General features: G+C 47.7%; 1 protein-coding gene across 1 annotated transcript; it reads left to right on the forward strand.

The window, feature by feature from the left end:
* Positions 1 to 8,309: 8,309 nt before the first annotated feature.
* On the forward strand, positions 8,310 to 9,218 carry LOC306648597 (vomeronasal type-1 receptor 1-like; the record flags this gene model as incomplete). The annotated part of the gene is made up of 1 exon (XM_079118754.1): positions 8,310 to 9,218. One exon carries the CDS (start codon positions 8,310 to 8,312, stop codon positions 9,216 to 9,218), a length of 909 nt encoding a protein of 302 aa, XP_078974880.1.
* Between the last annotated feature and the right edge of the window lie 7,583 nt (positions 9,219 to 16,801).

Consider the following 16,801-nt stretch of genomic DNA (forward strand, 5'->3'; position numbering starts at 1 on the left):
TGGTACCTAGATGGGGCCCACCTTGCTGGGAGTTTTCCCTTTCATGGCCTTCTTTGTGGTCTGAATGTCAAGGTTCCTCTGGAGCTGTCTTTGTAGGTGGAACCGGATCTTTTACCTTTGCTCCTAGATTTAGTACCTACTCTAATAGTTTCTTTTCTGGATATAATTTTTCTTTTCAAAATCCTTTAATGGTACATACAGCCAATTCTTTTGATTCCTGGTCATTTTTCAGAGGAAGAGCTTGCACAGACATTAGTGCTCTGTGTATGCTTCACGGAGGTCAATTTATTAATGGGTTATATGATTATAACACCTCTACAGTGTTTGAAACAGGTCTTAATATTTCTAGATCCTCCTCCCTGATTACATTTAAGCCTACCCCTATATGTGTCACATCACTGTTCATCCTTATAGTCTCTAATGCCTCCTCCATTAATCATACTTTAGAGTGCACTCCCTCATCATGTTTTTTTTAACTCGATGTTGGAATAGTATTAGTTTTGCTTTAATGATTGTTTTCGAGTTCCTAGGTACCTCCCAATGCCAGTTTTAGCCAATGTGGAAGACCTTCCTGTCGTGTTGTATCGACATAAGAGGGATTTTGGAATATCTCTAGCTGTGGCTGTGGCTGTCACTGTGTTATCAGCTGCAGTTACTGCTGCTGGAGCTGCCCTAGCTACAAGTATTCCCACTGCACAGGCATTGAACAACCTCACTGGTAGTGTGGCCACGGCTCTTCAAACACAGGAAACCATAAATCAACATCTTCGTTCTGGTATAGTCATACTCAACCAACGTGTTGATCTTCTCCAAGAACAAGTGGATATTTTGACGGACCTTGCTGCATCAGGAAGTCTTGGACATTATTCAGGACTATGGCTTACAGGGGTTCAATACCATAATTTTAGCAGGGCTGCCAATTTATCAAGACAACTTAGTGCTATGCTTAATGGATCTTGGAACTATCAGTTTGATAATCTCACCAGATCACTACAAGCCCAAACAATCTTAGTAAATTCTACTAAAGTCAAGGTGCCCTCTGTTGCTGATGTAATTACGTTTTTTAAAGATATTGTACAATGGAGTCAAAAATGGGCAGGCATTATGGGGTTCTGTTTAATACTTCTGCTGTTCATTGTGTTAGCATTTTATTGCATGTGTAAGATGCGCCTATGCCAACAAAGGGATAAGATCATTGTAAAAAATGCACTTGCCACCTTAGAAGCCGGAACTTCTTCTCAGGCTTGGCTGTCTCAAATGGACGGCTGGTAGTCAAAGATGGGAATGTCTCATGTGACTAACATATCAACCTAAGACAGGAGCCAAGACAATAATATCAAGCTTCTTGATTATCTGATGTCGGGTAAGAATGTCAGTAAGACATGTGGATGCCTAAGACAGGCACAGTCGATCCAGATGTAGTGATAGCTATCACGCATCCATTAAAGTTTTCTTCACCTTTTGAAACAAAAAGGGGGAGATGTAGAGACATGCTTACAGATGTTTTTGGAAGAGACTGCGGCGAGGGGGAGGACACGCCCACCTGCTGGCGCCGGATACCTCCTCCCCCACCCTTATGCTCGCACAGTCTCCTGGCTGTCCTGGCGCCACAACCCCAGCAATCTCGCGCGTGAGGCATCTGACCGAGCACACCTGAACGACAGGCACCTAGGGGCCCCGCTCTACGCATGCCGCTCTCATCTTGCTTTCACTCCTAGCTGTGGTGGCTTGCTGTTTTCTCTCTTCTCACAGTGTCAGGCAGAGCTGGTGTTGGCACCAAGGCATCTACTTGGGGAGAGAGGTAAGCAAGGAAGCAAGCAAGGAAGCACCCCTGAGAAAAATAAAGAAGTTGTTCATTCCCAGTCTGCCTCCGATTCTTTCCTGTGGTCTCGTTCCTGCAGGTGGCAACAACATGGAAGTATGCTTCTCCCTGTGATGCATCTGGCAGAATTCTGCCTGTGATGCACTGGCAGAATTCTCCTGCCTGTGATGCACCTGGCAGAATGCTTCTCCCTGATCCAGCACATGGCAGAATGCTCCTCCCTGTGTCCAAACTTGGCAGAATGCTCCTCTCTCTGCCCATTCCTGGGCAAATGTTCCCTTATATGCCCACCCCTGGCAGAAGGCTTTCCTGTGCCCACAGCTGGGAGACTGCTCCTCCCTATGCCTACACCTGGCAAAATGCTCCCCACATGTGGCAGAAGCCTCCCCACTCTTCTACACCAGTCAGAATGCTCCTCCCTGTGCTGCACCTGGCAAAATGCTCCTCCCTGTTCCTGGACCTAGCGCAAAGACCCATTTTGTGACCACACCCGGAAGAATGCTTCTCTCTGTACTGCACATGACAGAATACTCCTCCATGCGCTGCACCTGGCAGATGCTCCTCTTTGTACTGCACATTTCAAGATGCTCCTCCCTGTGAACTTAGATGGCAGAATTGACACTCCCGTTGCTCCACCTGACCAATGCTCCTCCCTGTACCCGCACAGGTCAGAGGTCTCCTTCCTGTGATGCACATGGGTGAATGCTCCTAACTGTGCTGCACCTGGAAGCATGCTCCTCCCTGTGCCCACACCTGCCAGAATGCTCCTCCCTGTGCCCACACCTGGCAGAATGCACCTCCCTGTGCCTGAACATGGCAGAATGCTCTTCCCTGTGCCTGAACATGGCAGAATGTTCTTCCTTCTGCTACATCTCGCAGAATGATTCTCCCTCATCTGAAACTGTTACAATGTTCCTCCATGTGCCCACATATGGCAGAATACTACTCCCCATGCTGCATCTGGCAAAATTCTCCCTGTACTTACACCTGGCAGAAAGCTCTTCCCTGTGCAGGACCTGGCAGAATGCTCCTCCATGTTCCTGAACCTGGCAGAATGCTCCTCTGTGCCCACACCTGGGAGAATACTCTTCCCTGTGCTGCACCTGGCAGACTGCTCCTCCCTCTGCTGCACATGGCCAAATTATCCTCCGTGTACCCTCACATGGCACAACGCTCCTCCGTGTGCCAGGACCTCACAGAATGTGCCTCCCTGTGCAGCACATGTGTGCATGCTCCTCTCTGTCCCCACAGCTGGCACAATGATCCTCCCTGCCCTGCACCTGGCAGAATGCTCCTGTGCCCAAAACTGGAAGGATGCTCCTCCCTGTGTCTGAAACTGGCAGAATGCTCGTCCCTGTGCTGCAAATGCCAAAATGCTTCTCCCTAAGACCGCACCTGGAGGAATGCTCCTCCCTCTTCTGCACATGGCAGAATGTCCTCCCTGTTCCTGCACCTGTATGCATGCTCCTCCCTCTGCCCACAGCTGGAAGAACACACCCTGGTTTATGCACCTGGCTGCATGCGCCTCTGTGCTGCACGTGAGAGAAACCTTTTCCCTGTGCCTGCTTCTGCAGAATGCTCCTCCCTGTGCTGCACCTGGCAAAATGCTCCTCCCTGTGCTAAACATGACAGAATACTCCTCCCTGTGGTGCTACTGCCTTCATGCTCCTCCTCATCCTGCACCTGGCATAATGCTTCTCCCAGTGACCACAACTGGCAGACAGCTCCTCCCTGTGCCTGCACATGGCCAAATGTTCCTCCATGTGCCCTTATGTGGGATAATTCTCCTTGTGCTGCACCTGGAAGAAAGCTCCTCCCTGTGAACACACCTGGCACAATGCTGCTCCCTGAGGCCTAAACTGGCAGAATGCTCCTCCCTGTGCTGCACCTGGCAGAATGTTCCTCCCTGTGCCTCACTTACCATAAGGCTCCTCCCTGTGAACACACCTGGCAGAATGCCGCTTTCTGTGCTGAACGTGGCAGAAATCTTCTCCCTGTGCTCCACATGGCAGAATACTACTCCATGTGCCCTCACATTGCCGAATGCTCCTCCCTTTGCCACACCAGGCAGCATGCTTCTCCCTTTGCCCACACCTACCAGAATGCTGCTCCTTGTGCCTGCACCTAGCAGAACGTTCCTCCCTGTGCCCAGATCTGGTAGAATGGCCCTGCTTGTGCTTCCATTGGGAGAATTCTCATCCTGTACCTACACCTGGCACAATGTTTCTCCCTGTACCAACAACTTGCAGAATTCTACTCCCTGTACTTCTCCTGGCAGAATGCTCATCCCTTTGCCCACACCTGGCAGAATTCTCCCTGTGTTGCACCTGGCAGAATGTTCCTCCTTTTGCCTACACCTGGTAGAATGCTCTTCTATTTCCCTGCATCTGGCAGAATTCTCCTCTCTGTGCTGCACCTAACTGTATGCTCCTCAATGTGCTGCAACTTGCAGAATTCTCCTCTCTGTACTCGAACTGACAAAAGCTCCACAGTGTGCTGCACCTGGATGCAGGCTCCTCCCTATGCTGCACGCTCCTCCCTATGCTGCACATGGCAGATTTCTCCTCCATGTGCCCTCACATGAAAGAATGCTCCTCCCTGTCCTGCAAATGAGAATGCTCCTCCCTGGCCCACACCTGGCAGAATGCTCATTCTTAAAACCGCACCTTGCAGAATGCCCCTTCTTGTGTCTTCACCTGAGACTGCGTGCATGTCCTACTTGAACAAGATGTGTACCATTTAGTACCTTGCTTTTGTATATTTGGTCTGTTTTCCTCAACAGGAATCAGTTTCCATGGGAAACATTGTTGTTATATCTCCTGAGTCTCAGCTGCCTAGAAGAGTGCCTCACCTGCTGGGAGAGGGAGGGGACATTGAAGCACTCTTGGAGCAGTAAAAGGATATGTCCTTGTGTCACTCTGCCCACGTGAACCACTCTGGTTTCATTTTCCACTAAATTCACATGCTGGCATTATTCAGTTTGGGCATCCTAGAAGTCCCTAGGTATTTCAGCAATCACACCTTGAAGCCCAAGTTTTCCACGAGACTGAAATTCAGCCAGAGCCATGTGCTCCATGTCCCCTCTCAGTAGGCAGGTCCCTGTGTGCTCTGATCAGCCTCCACTGGGACCTCTCCTTATGCCAATGTGAAGCCTGTCCCATCTGCTTCTGCCCTTGAGGGGCTTCTCATGGCAAAGGTCTTGCAGAGACATGCACAGTCCTCACCACGTGTTCCCCAGATGACCTCCTGTCCCCATGCAGGTGCTGTCACTGCACCTGCAGGTGAAAGGACAGACACTTCCCAGCAAAGTGGTGAGGTCATAGAGTCCCTGACATTTATCACCTTCCCTGCCCACACCTGCACAATGCTGCCTGGGAACACTGACAGAAAGCATCATTCAGCTAAGTGTCCATGCATTCATATCACTCCCAGATTCTGAGAAGGGAGTCTTCCCCAAATGCAGTAACAGACACAGAAGCATGGATCCAGAGGGGATTGGACATGAAACTATGACAGTGTTCTCTCCCTCTCCCTCTCCCTCTCCCTCTTCCCCTTCCTTCTACCTTCTCTCTCCCCCTTCCACTCCCTCTCTCTCTCTCTCCTCTCCCAATCTCACTCTCAACCACACACACACATTCACAGCAGCTCTTTCAGGAAACACTTCATCTCTCCTTCTTGCTCTGACCTCCCTCTGAGATGTCCTCACTGGTCCCTGACTAACACTCTCTGCTCATTCTACAGGCTTCGCTCTGCAGACCCAGGTGAGCTTAAGGAAGGTGAGTCCCCAGTGGGCCCTGGCATCCAGGTGAAGGTATGAGTATGGTCATGGGCTCTTGCTTTCCTTCATTCTGATCCCAGGGAGAGGAGGCAGAGCCCAGGGTGATCATAATGCTAAATCTAAAACTACTCTCCTCGGGAGAGGAACAATAAATAGTTGGTTAGATAAAACTTAAAAGAGTTATTTCCTTTGTCAAGGATGAAAAGGTGATTGGGGAAATGTGTGTGAACTGTGATGGGGACAGAGGAAGGGAGAGGCCAGCCAGGGACCCTGAGTGCCTGAGTCTGACTGTAATGACACTTGGCACCCCAGCCTGTAGACAGATTGTAAAATGCTATGCTGCTTTTTCATCCCACAATCAATCTGTTATTCTGAATAACCCCACACAAATTTTCTTATGAAACAGGAAAGAACACCCATTCACATCAGGGATGCTTTGGATGGGCAGGTGGGTGCCCTTCCCTGAGGACTCAGGGCATCTATTTTGATCCCGTGTGTCCACACATCCCTAGCATTGTTGGAAACTTTGAACTTTACTTGCCCTATGAATTTCAGCACCTATTTATCAGTCAGAATTTGAAAATACACCACAGCCTCACGGGCCCAGGCTCCTGTTAGGGACCTGACTTCATGCCAGCCTGAAGACTCCTGCTGCAGCCTGACCCCCTGCTCCCTTGGATACATGGCAGGCCTGGTCTCTCAGCCATCCCTGTACTCTCCCTTCCCCTGTGTTTACTCTGCCTCACAGTTTCAGCCCTATCATGGAGCTGTAGTTCACTGATGAGTTTAAACTGCCTTCTGTCTTGCAGATGCTGTAAAGTGATCAGTTGGGACATTCTGCAAAAACCCCCAAGCCCACAGTTGACGTGGGTGTGTGCTCCGACTCCACCTCCCACCCCAGTTCTCCCAAGGCCAGCGTCTCTGGTGAGGCTCCTTCCAGACACCTTTTCCTCCATCTGGAACCTGGAGAAAGGTGTCTCCTGACTCACCCCTGCCTGACCAAGTAAGCAACATAATTTATTCCCTTCTGCCTTTTTGAAAGCAACCAGCTGCCCTGCAGGGAAGATGGCCGGACATAAGGTGGGTCTCCTCTGCCCACCTCCAACTTCCATTCCACACTGTGCAGCCCTTACCCAAGACTCCAATGCATTTGTTCAGTGTTCACACATGAGTGTGAGGAGAAAAATGTTTTCTCAAATATTGTAAATTGAATATCCATTAAAGCATACCATTACACTTAAACGATTACCAAGATAAAAATGGATAAAGCAGCATGTCGGATTAGTGGGTTACAATGTCTAGATGTCTCACTGAAGAGAAATAGGAAATACAGATGTGTTCAAAACTTATGCACTGCCTGCATTAACTCCTCCAATGTTATGTGGTTTTGAGTTACATATATTTTTATTCACATATTCTTGAATTATACTGAAAGGGTTGGTTGTCAGTTCTGTAAACAGACTTTTATATATTTCAAATGAATAATGATAACACATTTGCAAACATGATTGTGGACCACAGCCTAACCTTCCTCTTCCAGGGCTGTAATTTTAATATATGTTTCTGTGTTTTATTTATCTGAAGCCTAGAATGGTGGTACCAGCCCATGATCCTGACTACTTGAGAAACTGAGGCAGGAGGATCACAAGTTTGAGGCCAACCTGGGAAACTTACCCAGACACTGTCTTGAGTAAAATATTAAATTGGTGATGGATGGGTTCCGGCTGTCCCCATGGACCCTGCTGTCCCCAGAAAAAGGAAAAAAATTACTACTTGCACTATTTCGGGTAAGTACAAATACAACAACATAGTGATAATCAAACAATCTCTTCTTTTAACTTTGAAAATTTTTGAATTTGATATGAAAGGTGTATACTATTTTTAGAGAATCATGGGAAAATACATGTTTGTACTATTAAATACAGATCGGCTCACTTTACAAAGTCAACGTTTCTACCCTTCCATCGTGGCCAGTCTCTGCCCCAATATTTCTGTCCTTATATATTTAAAAGAAATATATGCTGCACATGTCTGGGTCTTGTCTTTACCTATAGAATATATGCTTGAGAACAACCCACTAAAGCCCACAAGGCTCTGTCTACTCTCCCTGTACACACACCTGCTGGGCACCTTGACCCTGAGGAGGGACCCATGTCAATGCACAGGGCTCCTCATCCTCTCCCCTCAGAGACAACTGCTGGGCACCCTCCACCCTGAAGGCATCCATGTCCCTGCACAGGCCTCCCCCTCCTTTCACTGCAGAGACACCTGCTGGGCACCCTCCACCCTGAAGGCATCCATGTCCCTGCACAGGCCTTCCCCTCCTCTCCCTGCAGAGACACCTGCTGGGCACCCTCCACTATGAAGGTGCACCCATGTCCCTGCAAAGGCCTCCCCCTCCTCTCCCTGCAGAGACATCTGCTGGGCACCCTCCACCCTGAGGAGGGACCCATGTCAATGCACAGAGCTCTCCATCACTCTCACCTTCACCTGGAAGTTAGAGACTGAGGCTTTGTGCAGCTCAGGTTTTTATTATGTTTTGTTTGAGCAGGTGGGCAGAAAGTCATTGTCTCTTTCATGTGAGAGTATTTAGTGTATGGTAAGTATTACATTGTGGCTTGTCCTGATGGTGACACATTTACTCTTATTTATTTATTTCCTGACATTAGGTACTACCCACACTCCAGTTGCTGATGTGATCTGTTCAGCATGGATATGGGGATTATTTTTCTCACTCAGACAGGAGTAGGATTCCTGGGAAATTTCTCCCTCCTTTGCCTCTATAACTTCACCTTGTTCACCAGACGTCACCTCAGACCCACGGATTTGATTCTCAATCAGCTGGTGCTGGCCAATTCCATTGTTCTTCTCTCTAAAGGTGTACCTCAGACTCTGGCAAGTTTGGGATGGAAACATTTCCTGGATGATAGGAGATGTAAGCTAGTCTTCTATTTTTACAGAGTGAGCGCTGGTGTGTCCTTCAGCACCTTGTGCCTGTTCAATGGCTTCCAGGCCATTACGCTCAACCCCGGAATCTGTAGGTGGATCTCGCTCAAGATCAGATCCCTACAGTGCATCGGCTCCTGCTGTCTCCTCTGTTGGACCCTGCATCTCCTCATAAATTCATTTCTGCCTTTAGTAGTGAATGGCCCACTGAATAAGGAAAATCTCAGTGCAGAAGGGAGTCATGGCTACTGTTCCTGGTCAACAGAATATAGTCAGAGCACCTTATACTCAATCTTATACTTTTCCCCTGACTTGATGAGTCTGGTTCTCATGGTCTGGGCCAGTGGCTCCATGGTCGTCCTCCTGCACAGGCACAAGCAGCGAGTCCAGCACATTCACAGCCATGTCCCCAGCCTCAGAGCCTCCCATGAGGTCAGGGCCACACGCACCATCCTGATCCTGGTGAGCTCCTTTGTTTCCTTTTACTCAGTCTACACTGTACTGACCATGTGGATGACCCTAGCTGCAAACAGAGGCCAGTGGGTCGTGAGCAGCTCCGTGCTGGTGGCCTCATGTTTCCCAGCACTCAGCCCCTTTGTGCTCCTCATCAATGACACCCGTGTCTCTCAGTTCCTCTCTCACTGCCGAGTGAGGAAAAATTGTGTCTCCTAATCCACTCACCTGTCAAGGGGTCTGTTCTCCTTGAGGTATTTGAATGTTCATGTCAAAATCTGCTCATATTTGAAGAGCCCCCAGTTCAGACAGTCTGACCCTATGGCACAGGAGGTGGCAATATCTCCTCTAGCCTCAGCCCTAGGCCAGACCAAGCACAGACACCATGCACATAATTAAACAGGGATCTGACCCTGTTTCCAATTGGGGAAGTTTAGGATATTTTAAAATAGTGTATTAGAAGAAATTGTTGAGATTACAGATAAGGAAATTCTTTCCTTTAAAGTCTTATGAGAACTACTGAAGCCTTTTTGCCATTTTGTTTCTAGTGTTTCAGTATCATTTCTTTTTAAATTAATTATTTTTCCTTGGCAAATAATTATGTATAGTTCAGAGATAAAATGTGATGTGCTGATCTCTGTACACTTTATATAAAGAGTAAATCACCTACATGCCCAACATCTCAATAGCATCATTCATTTCTTGTGAGGATGTTAAAAATCTTTTGTTTCAAAAATCTTGAAATACACATTCCATTTTTATTAACTATGGCGATAAATAGTTTTCCAAGGAAGTTTTGAGCCAACATTTTTGGCAGAGGGAAATGAACTGCATGACTGGTGTGAGGAAGTCAAGTGCAGCTCACTGGGTGGGCTGATTCTCATGGGATTGGAATGCAAACAGATATAGTGAGCAGGGGAGTAGGGCCAGGGAAGGTTCTGGGCCTCCACCTAGGATAGCCAAGAAAATCTGAGTGGCTGTTTAAGGTGACAGACAGTGCAGGAATCCAATCAGGGTGATGGAAATCCCAGGCCTTCTCACTGAGCAGTTCTCACTATGCTGTTTGTGTTGGGGAGGTCTGTAATCCCAGCCATCCTGACCAGTCACCAGAGTGCCAGGTTCAAACCAGGATGGGCAACTCAGCCAGACCCTGTATCCAAATGTAAATTTAAAGAGCTGGGGATGCAGCTCAGTGGTAGAGCACTCTGGTTATATATAAATAATTAAAATAGTTTCAGTGGTTTCACGTGTTTCTACTAATAATACTGAAAATCTTGAAGGCTGGTTTTAGTCAAGTGTGTCATGTGTTACTTAGTCCTTACAATCATGATCAGTTTCTAATGGATAACGTTGAGTCTCTAAACTCTTACTAAACGTCTCTTGCCTATTTTCACCCACATGAGAATTCTCATGCACAAAATTACATAGAATAAAAGCTGCTGTTTAAAGGTCTATCTGAAGAACAGCAATCTCCTCTCTGATAAAAAAATAAAGGAAAGAAACAAACCCCCATATTTAATATTTTACATCTTTAAATTTATGAACAAGCATCTGTAAATATAGTTATTGAAGTGCCAAGTGTTTTTATTTAGTTAATATTAGAATTATGAACTTTTGTATCTTACAACATCATCATAGCCATTTTTATGCATCGCTTGTTTTTTAAATAAAAACACATACTCTATCACTATTTCTTGTTTTCTTTAAAGTAACAGTGTATGAGGGAAATTGTCATTCTTCTTACCCTATTTTACAAGATTTGAAATCGGTATACAATTTATTGCTTTGCATCTCACATTTCTGAAGTACAGTCGAGGATCTGCATTGAGCAAGGACACACCACCAAACCTCGCCTGAGACCCCCCAACCCAGGGCCCAGGAACTCCCTTCCATGCTGCCCCCTTGCTGGTATCACTTCCCAGTGTAAACAGCAAACACCTGTGAAACAGTGCCGACACCCCAGGTCTGACCAGGGAAACTAAGGGAAAGCCCCTGCTTAAGACCCCACACCTATCATGGGTATCTAAAAACCTGGAAGGAGCTTTGGCCATGCACAATCGGCACTATGGGCAAGTCCAGGGACTTCCATCACCCCTCACTCAGTCTAAGCCTCTCTGCACCAAGCTCACCCAGGCGTGGCTCAGGAGTGTCTGGGGAACACCCTGGTCTGCCCGCTGCACCCTGCAGTATGCATGCCCAGTACCCTGCTTCCCTGTTTCTCCTCACCTGGTGTCCCTCTCCTGGAACAATGGGACATTGTCCTCTCACCCAGGTCCCAGGACACTGAGTGTTCATCTGAGGGGAGACTCCTATTGCCTAGTGTGTTTATGTTGGTTGTTTCCTTTCTAATCCAGCATTCCTGAACACTGTGTTGATCCTTCAGAAGGGATTCTATCTGCACTTACAACTAAACACTTTCCCACCTTCAGTTCAGTTCATACTTCTAGAAAAGCATTTTATAAACTGCTTCAGGAATCCTGCAACCCCCAGGACATGGTTCCTTCCTCTGGGTGGGTTTATGTCCTCCCTGGAAAGGTTCAGGCTTCATGCCCTTTCTTACACAGGTGCCACTACCAACAGGGGGCCAGTGACACCTGGTAGCCCCATTTGCTCCTCAGCACTTGGTTTTTCCTGTTCCTGCAACATTTTGTTGGCACTCCAAGGGGAGCATTGCAGCCTCACTATACTCCCTGACCTCCTGCACCTTCCACACCCTCCACTTCTGATGCAGCAGGTGGTCAGACTGGAAAGGGGAAGCACAGGCCACACCTTTTAGTGGAGACTCCTCAGGAGAGGCAGAGTAAGGGTTGGGATCCACTGGTGTGGTTTCCTGGGCTCTGGGGTTGGAGAATGTCTCTGGTTATCTGACAGCATGCTCATTCAGAGCAGAACTATATTGGATGTACGGAGTCATGACATGGATCCCCAGTTGGAATCTGAAACGCAGCTCCTTGGGAGCTCACCTGCAGGAGACGAGGAAATCATCAACTGTGGTTGTTCCCCATGGTTAATGGGCACCACCAGCAGAATCTAAAAACAGCACACAGGAAACTACTGGTGTCATGGCTATTTGGCATCATTTGGGGGAATTTTTGAGGTGATGACAGTGGAGATTTTAAAGAGCAGGACATAAATTCCCAGCAGCAGAGAGAATAGTTTGCATCTCAGGGGAAGGGAGAAGCACAAAAGAAATAGACGAAGTCCGTGGTATGCATCCTTCAAATAACTTCTGAAATTGTAGAGCATTAGTCAGGAAAATAGACGTGAAAAGTGGGGACCTGCAACAGTGGAGCATGGCAGAACTACAAAGGTCTAAAGTATAGGTTGCGGTGGCCATGCCGTGATCCCAGCCTCTCAGGAGGCTGAGTGGGAAGACCCTTTTCAAGGTGTGGCTGACACCTTACCATTTAGATTCTACCTCAAAACTAAAAAATAAAAGTGCTGGGGATGCTGGGGATGTAGCTCAGTGGTAGAGCATCCCTGAGTTCAATCCCCAGTACCAAAAATAAATAAGAAGAAGAAGAAAAAGAAGACAGAAAGAGTCTGTAGACAGTTAATATCTACAGATCGCAATAGAAGGGTTGATGAGTTGACCAATGATGGAGACAGAAGTGTGATTTTGCAGTGATTGCTGGTTTCTTGGGTCAGGCACAGGTCCACACATGTTTTTGGAAGGTGCATGACCTGCTGATTGGGTCAAGTCTCTACAATGATTCGTGGGATTTGTGTGTAACCAAGAAGATGCAGAAGTCCTGGTTAGAGATGCAAGTGAAGAGTTTGTGATGGACACCTGAAAACCACCAGGGAGTGAGGGGTCACTCCCTGGGGACTGAGAGGCTGACACCATGAGCAGACATCTCTGGAAGCACAGAATTGTACCACTAATGCACTTGCCTTTCATCAGGGGAGAGGGAGTAAGCCTCTGGCAGGGAGCCCCTCAGGATCCTGGGATAAGCAGATGAGACCTAAAACCAATATATCCTCAGTCTCAAAGGAAGAAATTCAGAGCCTTATTCAGTACATCAGGGACACAGAGGGGTGGGGTGGGTTTTACCTGGAGAAGGGTCATCTGCTGTGGGAAAATCCTGTACTGGGAGCTCTCTTCTGGGAGCTGGACTTGGAGCATATCTCCAACGTGGACGTACATCCACATGGTGGGCCTGGGGCACTGAGTATGTGGGTCTCAGGACTCACCTGGAAGATGGCTTACCCAGAGGTTTGGACCTCTATTAGAAGCCAATAAGAACTCCCCAGTCAACATGGCAGGACTACTGGAGCCAGAATGTGTGCAGCTGAACTTGACCTGTGTGGTGTTTTTAACTTTCTTCTGGAAGTTTAGTTTCAAACCAGTCGTGTGTCACAGGAGTAGCTATTTGGTCCATAGGATGTCCACCTTAGTTGATCCCAGGACTCCAGAGTTCCTCCTTCTCCACTCCTTAGGAGGTGGGGGCATGATAGAAAATGTATGAAGTTAAATGCTGTGGAATGAAGAGACTCATTTAGAGAGGCATTGTCAGGTTGGATTTTTTGGGGATGAGGTATTGGGGGATGAAACCAGGGGCATCTTACCACTGTGCCACATCCCCTGTCCCTTTTTATTTTTTACTTTAGACAGCATTTTGCTAAGTTGCTGGAGCTGGCTTTGAATACAGCAATCCTCCTGCCTGAGGCTCCCAAGCCAATGGGGCTCCATGTGTGGACCCCCACACCTGGGTCAGGTTGGAATTTTGAAAGGACTTGTTTGAGGAGACCATGATATACCTTCTTGGCACAGGCTGTTTGAGACCTTTTAGAAAGTTGAGATGCTGTGCTCATTTATCAGAATTGTTGTCCACAACTGCCAAGGACGACAGTCCTGGGGTGTTCTGGTCATCTAGTCTCTGCAGATGTACACACTTGTTTTTCCATGTGTATTTTTGTGTCTGTGAGGAAGAGACTCCCCTTATTGGGGGTATTGCAGATGGTGTCCCATCAGTTTATAATAAAGAATATGGGTCTACTTTTTGGCTGGATGCATCCAAAACTAGAATCCCTGCCTGGAATTTGGCAAGTCTATTGTTGTTTGGGTCCCTTTTGACTAGTGACCTGCTGGCTGGGGGTGGGAAGTAGTAATATTCTACCAAGCTCTGTCACGTATGAAGTTAGCAACCCCAAGTTCTCATTGCTGCTCACCCAGCTAATCTCAGGGAACTTTGTAACTAGACAAGGTGTCCTGGGACAGGTTTGACCTCACACAAACCATAAAAAGGGGCAAGAAAGTGAGACCAGGGAAGGCCAGTCACTCCAGAGGTGTGGGTCTAAAGGTGCTGCTGGTGATGCTGCACTTTTGGGCATCTTGCCATGACTTACACCCCTGCAGGCAACTTGGATTCAGGGTCACAGGCTCAGGCTTCATGGGACACTCTGTTTTCCAGAGTTCAGTGTTGTGGCCAGGGATTGCTATTTCCATGGTGTGTAGCATGAGGCCAACTGAGGAAGATGTTTTCCTCAACAGTGGCCATCACCAGTGGCCAGAGCCTCCAGGAGGAGGGAGGGGATGTTGTCAGTGTCTACAGAGAAGAAGGATCAGGGGTCACTGAAAGGGGCCTGTTGAATTTAGTTAAGGCAGATTTTAGAGTCACATTGGAGGGAGCCAGTGAAGCTAGGTTGCTTTGTAGGTAGTGACATCATTGAAATCATATCTAAACACTTAATGAGGAGTATGTTGCCACCAGAACCCAAAAGGAATGGGAAGATGCTGTACCTGCGTGCCTTGAGGAGCATGTGGACATACCTCCTTGGAGGATGGCGTGTGGCACTCTTGATGTTCCTCAGTGGAGTCCTTAGGGAGTCGGGCTGCAGGACAGAAACTGTCCAAAGAAACCCTGGACAGAACCTGGGTATGACAGAGCTGGAACATACCTACTGGTGTCGATTGGGTAGATCAGTGACCAGGATCACTCCTGAGCTCAGGAAAGCAGTCATGACTGTTCTCTTTTGGAATAAGCAGGGCTCCATGGCACACCTGCACCTGTCCTGCCTTTTTCTGCCTATTTTACTGGCCTTGAAACCACCTGAAGTAACAGTCTTTCTCTGTTCTTTGGAGTTGGTCAGCTGCAGTCATGGTTTCCAGTGTCTGCCTACGAGAGGGATGAGGCCGGTGCATCTGGCCAGTAGTTTGTTCCTGGGATGCTCCTTGGGAGAAGCTCCATGGGACAGCACATTTTCTTCTCTTGATATTTTTAGAAGAGATGTATCTCTAGGGAGGCGGGTTCTGAGACTTCCCCCATCCTGGTCTTTTCAGATTAGCTCCTGGTTGCTCGGTTAACCTCTGCCCCTGACAGGACCTCCCTTCCTAGGGCTTCTCAGCCTTCCTGTTGTGGTTAATTGGCTTACCAAAAAAAAAAAAAAAAAAAAAAAAAAAAAAGAAAAGAAAAAAACAACCTTTACTGTCTTGAATTAGGGGGTAGTTTAAGAGTACACATGTGGAGAAGCTGCGGCTGTAGTCCAGTGGCAGAGTGCTTAACTAGCATGTGTGAGGCACTGGGTTCAATCTCAGCACCACATAAAAATGAACAACTAGAAAAATATATTTAAAAAAATAGATATGTGGAAAGCTTCATCCAGAATCTGTTCCCAGCCATGGCTCTGCATCCTCTTCTGCACAGGTTATGGCTTGACCAGAATGTAGAGAACCCGATGGCCTCACTCCTCATCGTCAATGCAGGCCTGCATTCTCTCTTCCTCCCTTCTTCCAATTTCTGCCATATTTTATGGGCCTGTGCTTGGCTGAGCTCTGAGATCTCAACATTGCCCTGGGACATACACCTAGGACACATCTCCCTGTCTGCCTCTATGGCTTTGCACCTACAGGTTCATCCACTAAGCAGGGTCCTGTGAGTCTGCCCTACCTTCTTTAATTCTGCTTCTTAGAGAGACTCTGCTTGACCAAACAGACCAAGCTCCCCCCCTCCTCTATATAGCATTGTTCCTTCTAAAATTCAATTTTAGTGTAGAAAGAAAGCCTGTGAAGTTCATAAGATGCCCATCTGAAACATGTGATCATTCTTGATATCTGAAGGGATCCCTGATCCTCCACCACACCAAGTGTTGTCTGATCACCCTGCGGTGTTGTCCATAAAGAGAAGGGTGCAACAGCTCTGCTTCCTGGTGCCATGAGCTGCTTCCCTCTGCCACACCCTTACACCATGATGCCCTGCCCCCTTCAGGCCCAGAACTGTGGAATCAGAAGACCATGGACTGACCCTCTGACTCCTAAGAGAGTCTTCCAGGAGCCCCACAGTGGAGTGAACGTGGGCATATACAGACCAGTGAGTGCCTGCTAGAGCACACAGGATACTCAAACACATATGTGCATGAACACAAGGAGAAATGCCCTCAGGAAGTCAGATGGAAACTGTTTCTGTAGGGAGGCAGAAGGGAGGAGCTGGAGCACAGACTTCATGGATCAACGGCAGATGACCAGAAGAGCAAGGACTGTAAAAATGAGTCAAAATGGAAGTAACACAGCTCAAGGCTTCTGGGGCCCATGGTCCTGGCAGTTCATTAGCAGGTGGTTTCCTCTGAAGTTCAGGGAAGAGCAGATGCAGGAGGGTCTCTTCAGGCACTGAATTGGGTTGAAGAGCCAGTGCTGCACCTGCCCTGGACCCACAAATTCTCCCCTGTCTACCAATGTAGAGTTTACATGGCAACGGTAGCCAAAGTATTTTAACTGTGGTTGTGGTTTGATTTCATCTGTTTGATGACTTGATGGAGTTGGCCACCCTTGCTTCGGAGTACAGAGGATCTCATATGAAGGATCC

This window comes from Sciurus vulgaris (assembly GCF_902686455.1).
Source record: "Sciurus vulgaris genome assembly, chromosome: 17".
NCBI classification, from domain to species: domain Eukaryota; kingdom Metazoa; phylum Chordata; class Mammalia; order Rodentia; family Sciuridae; genus Sciurus; species Sciurus vulgaris.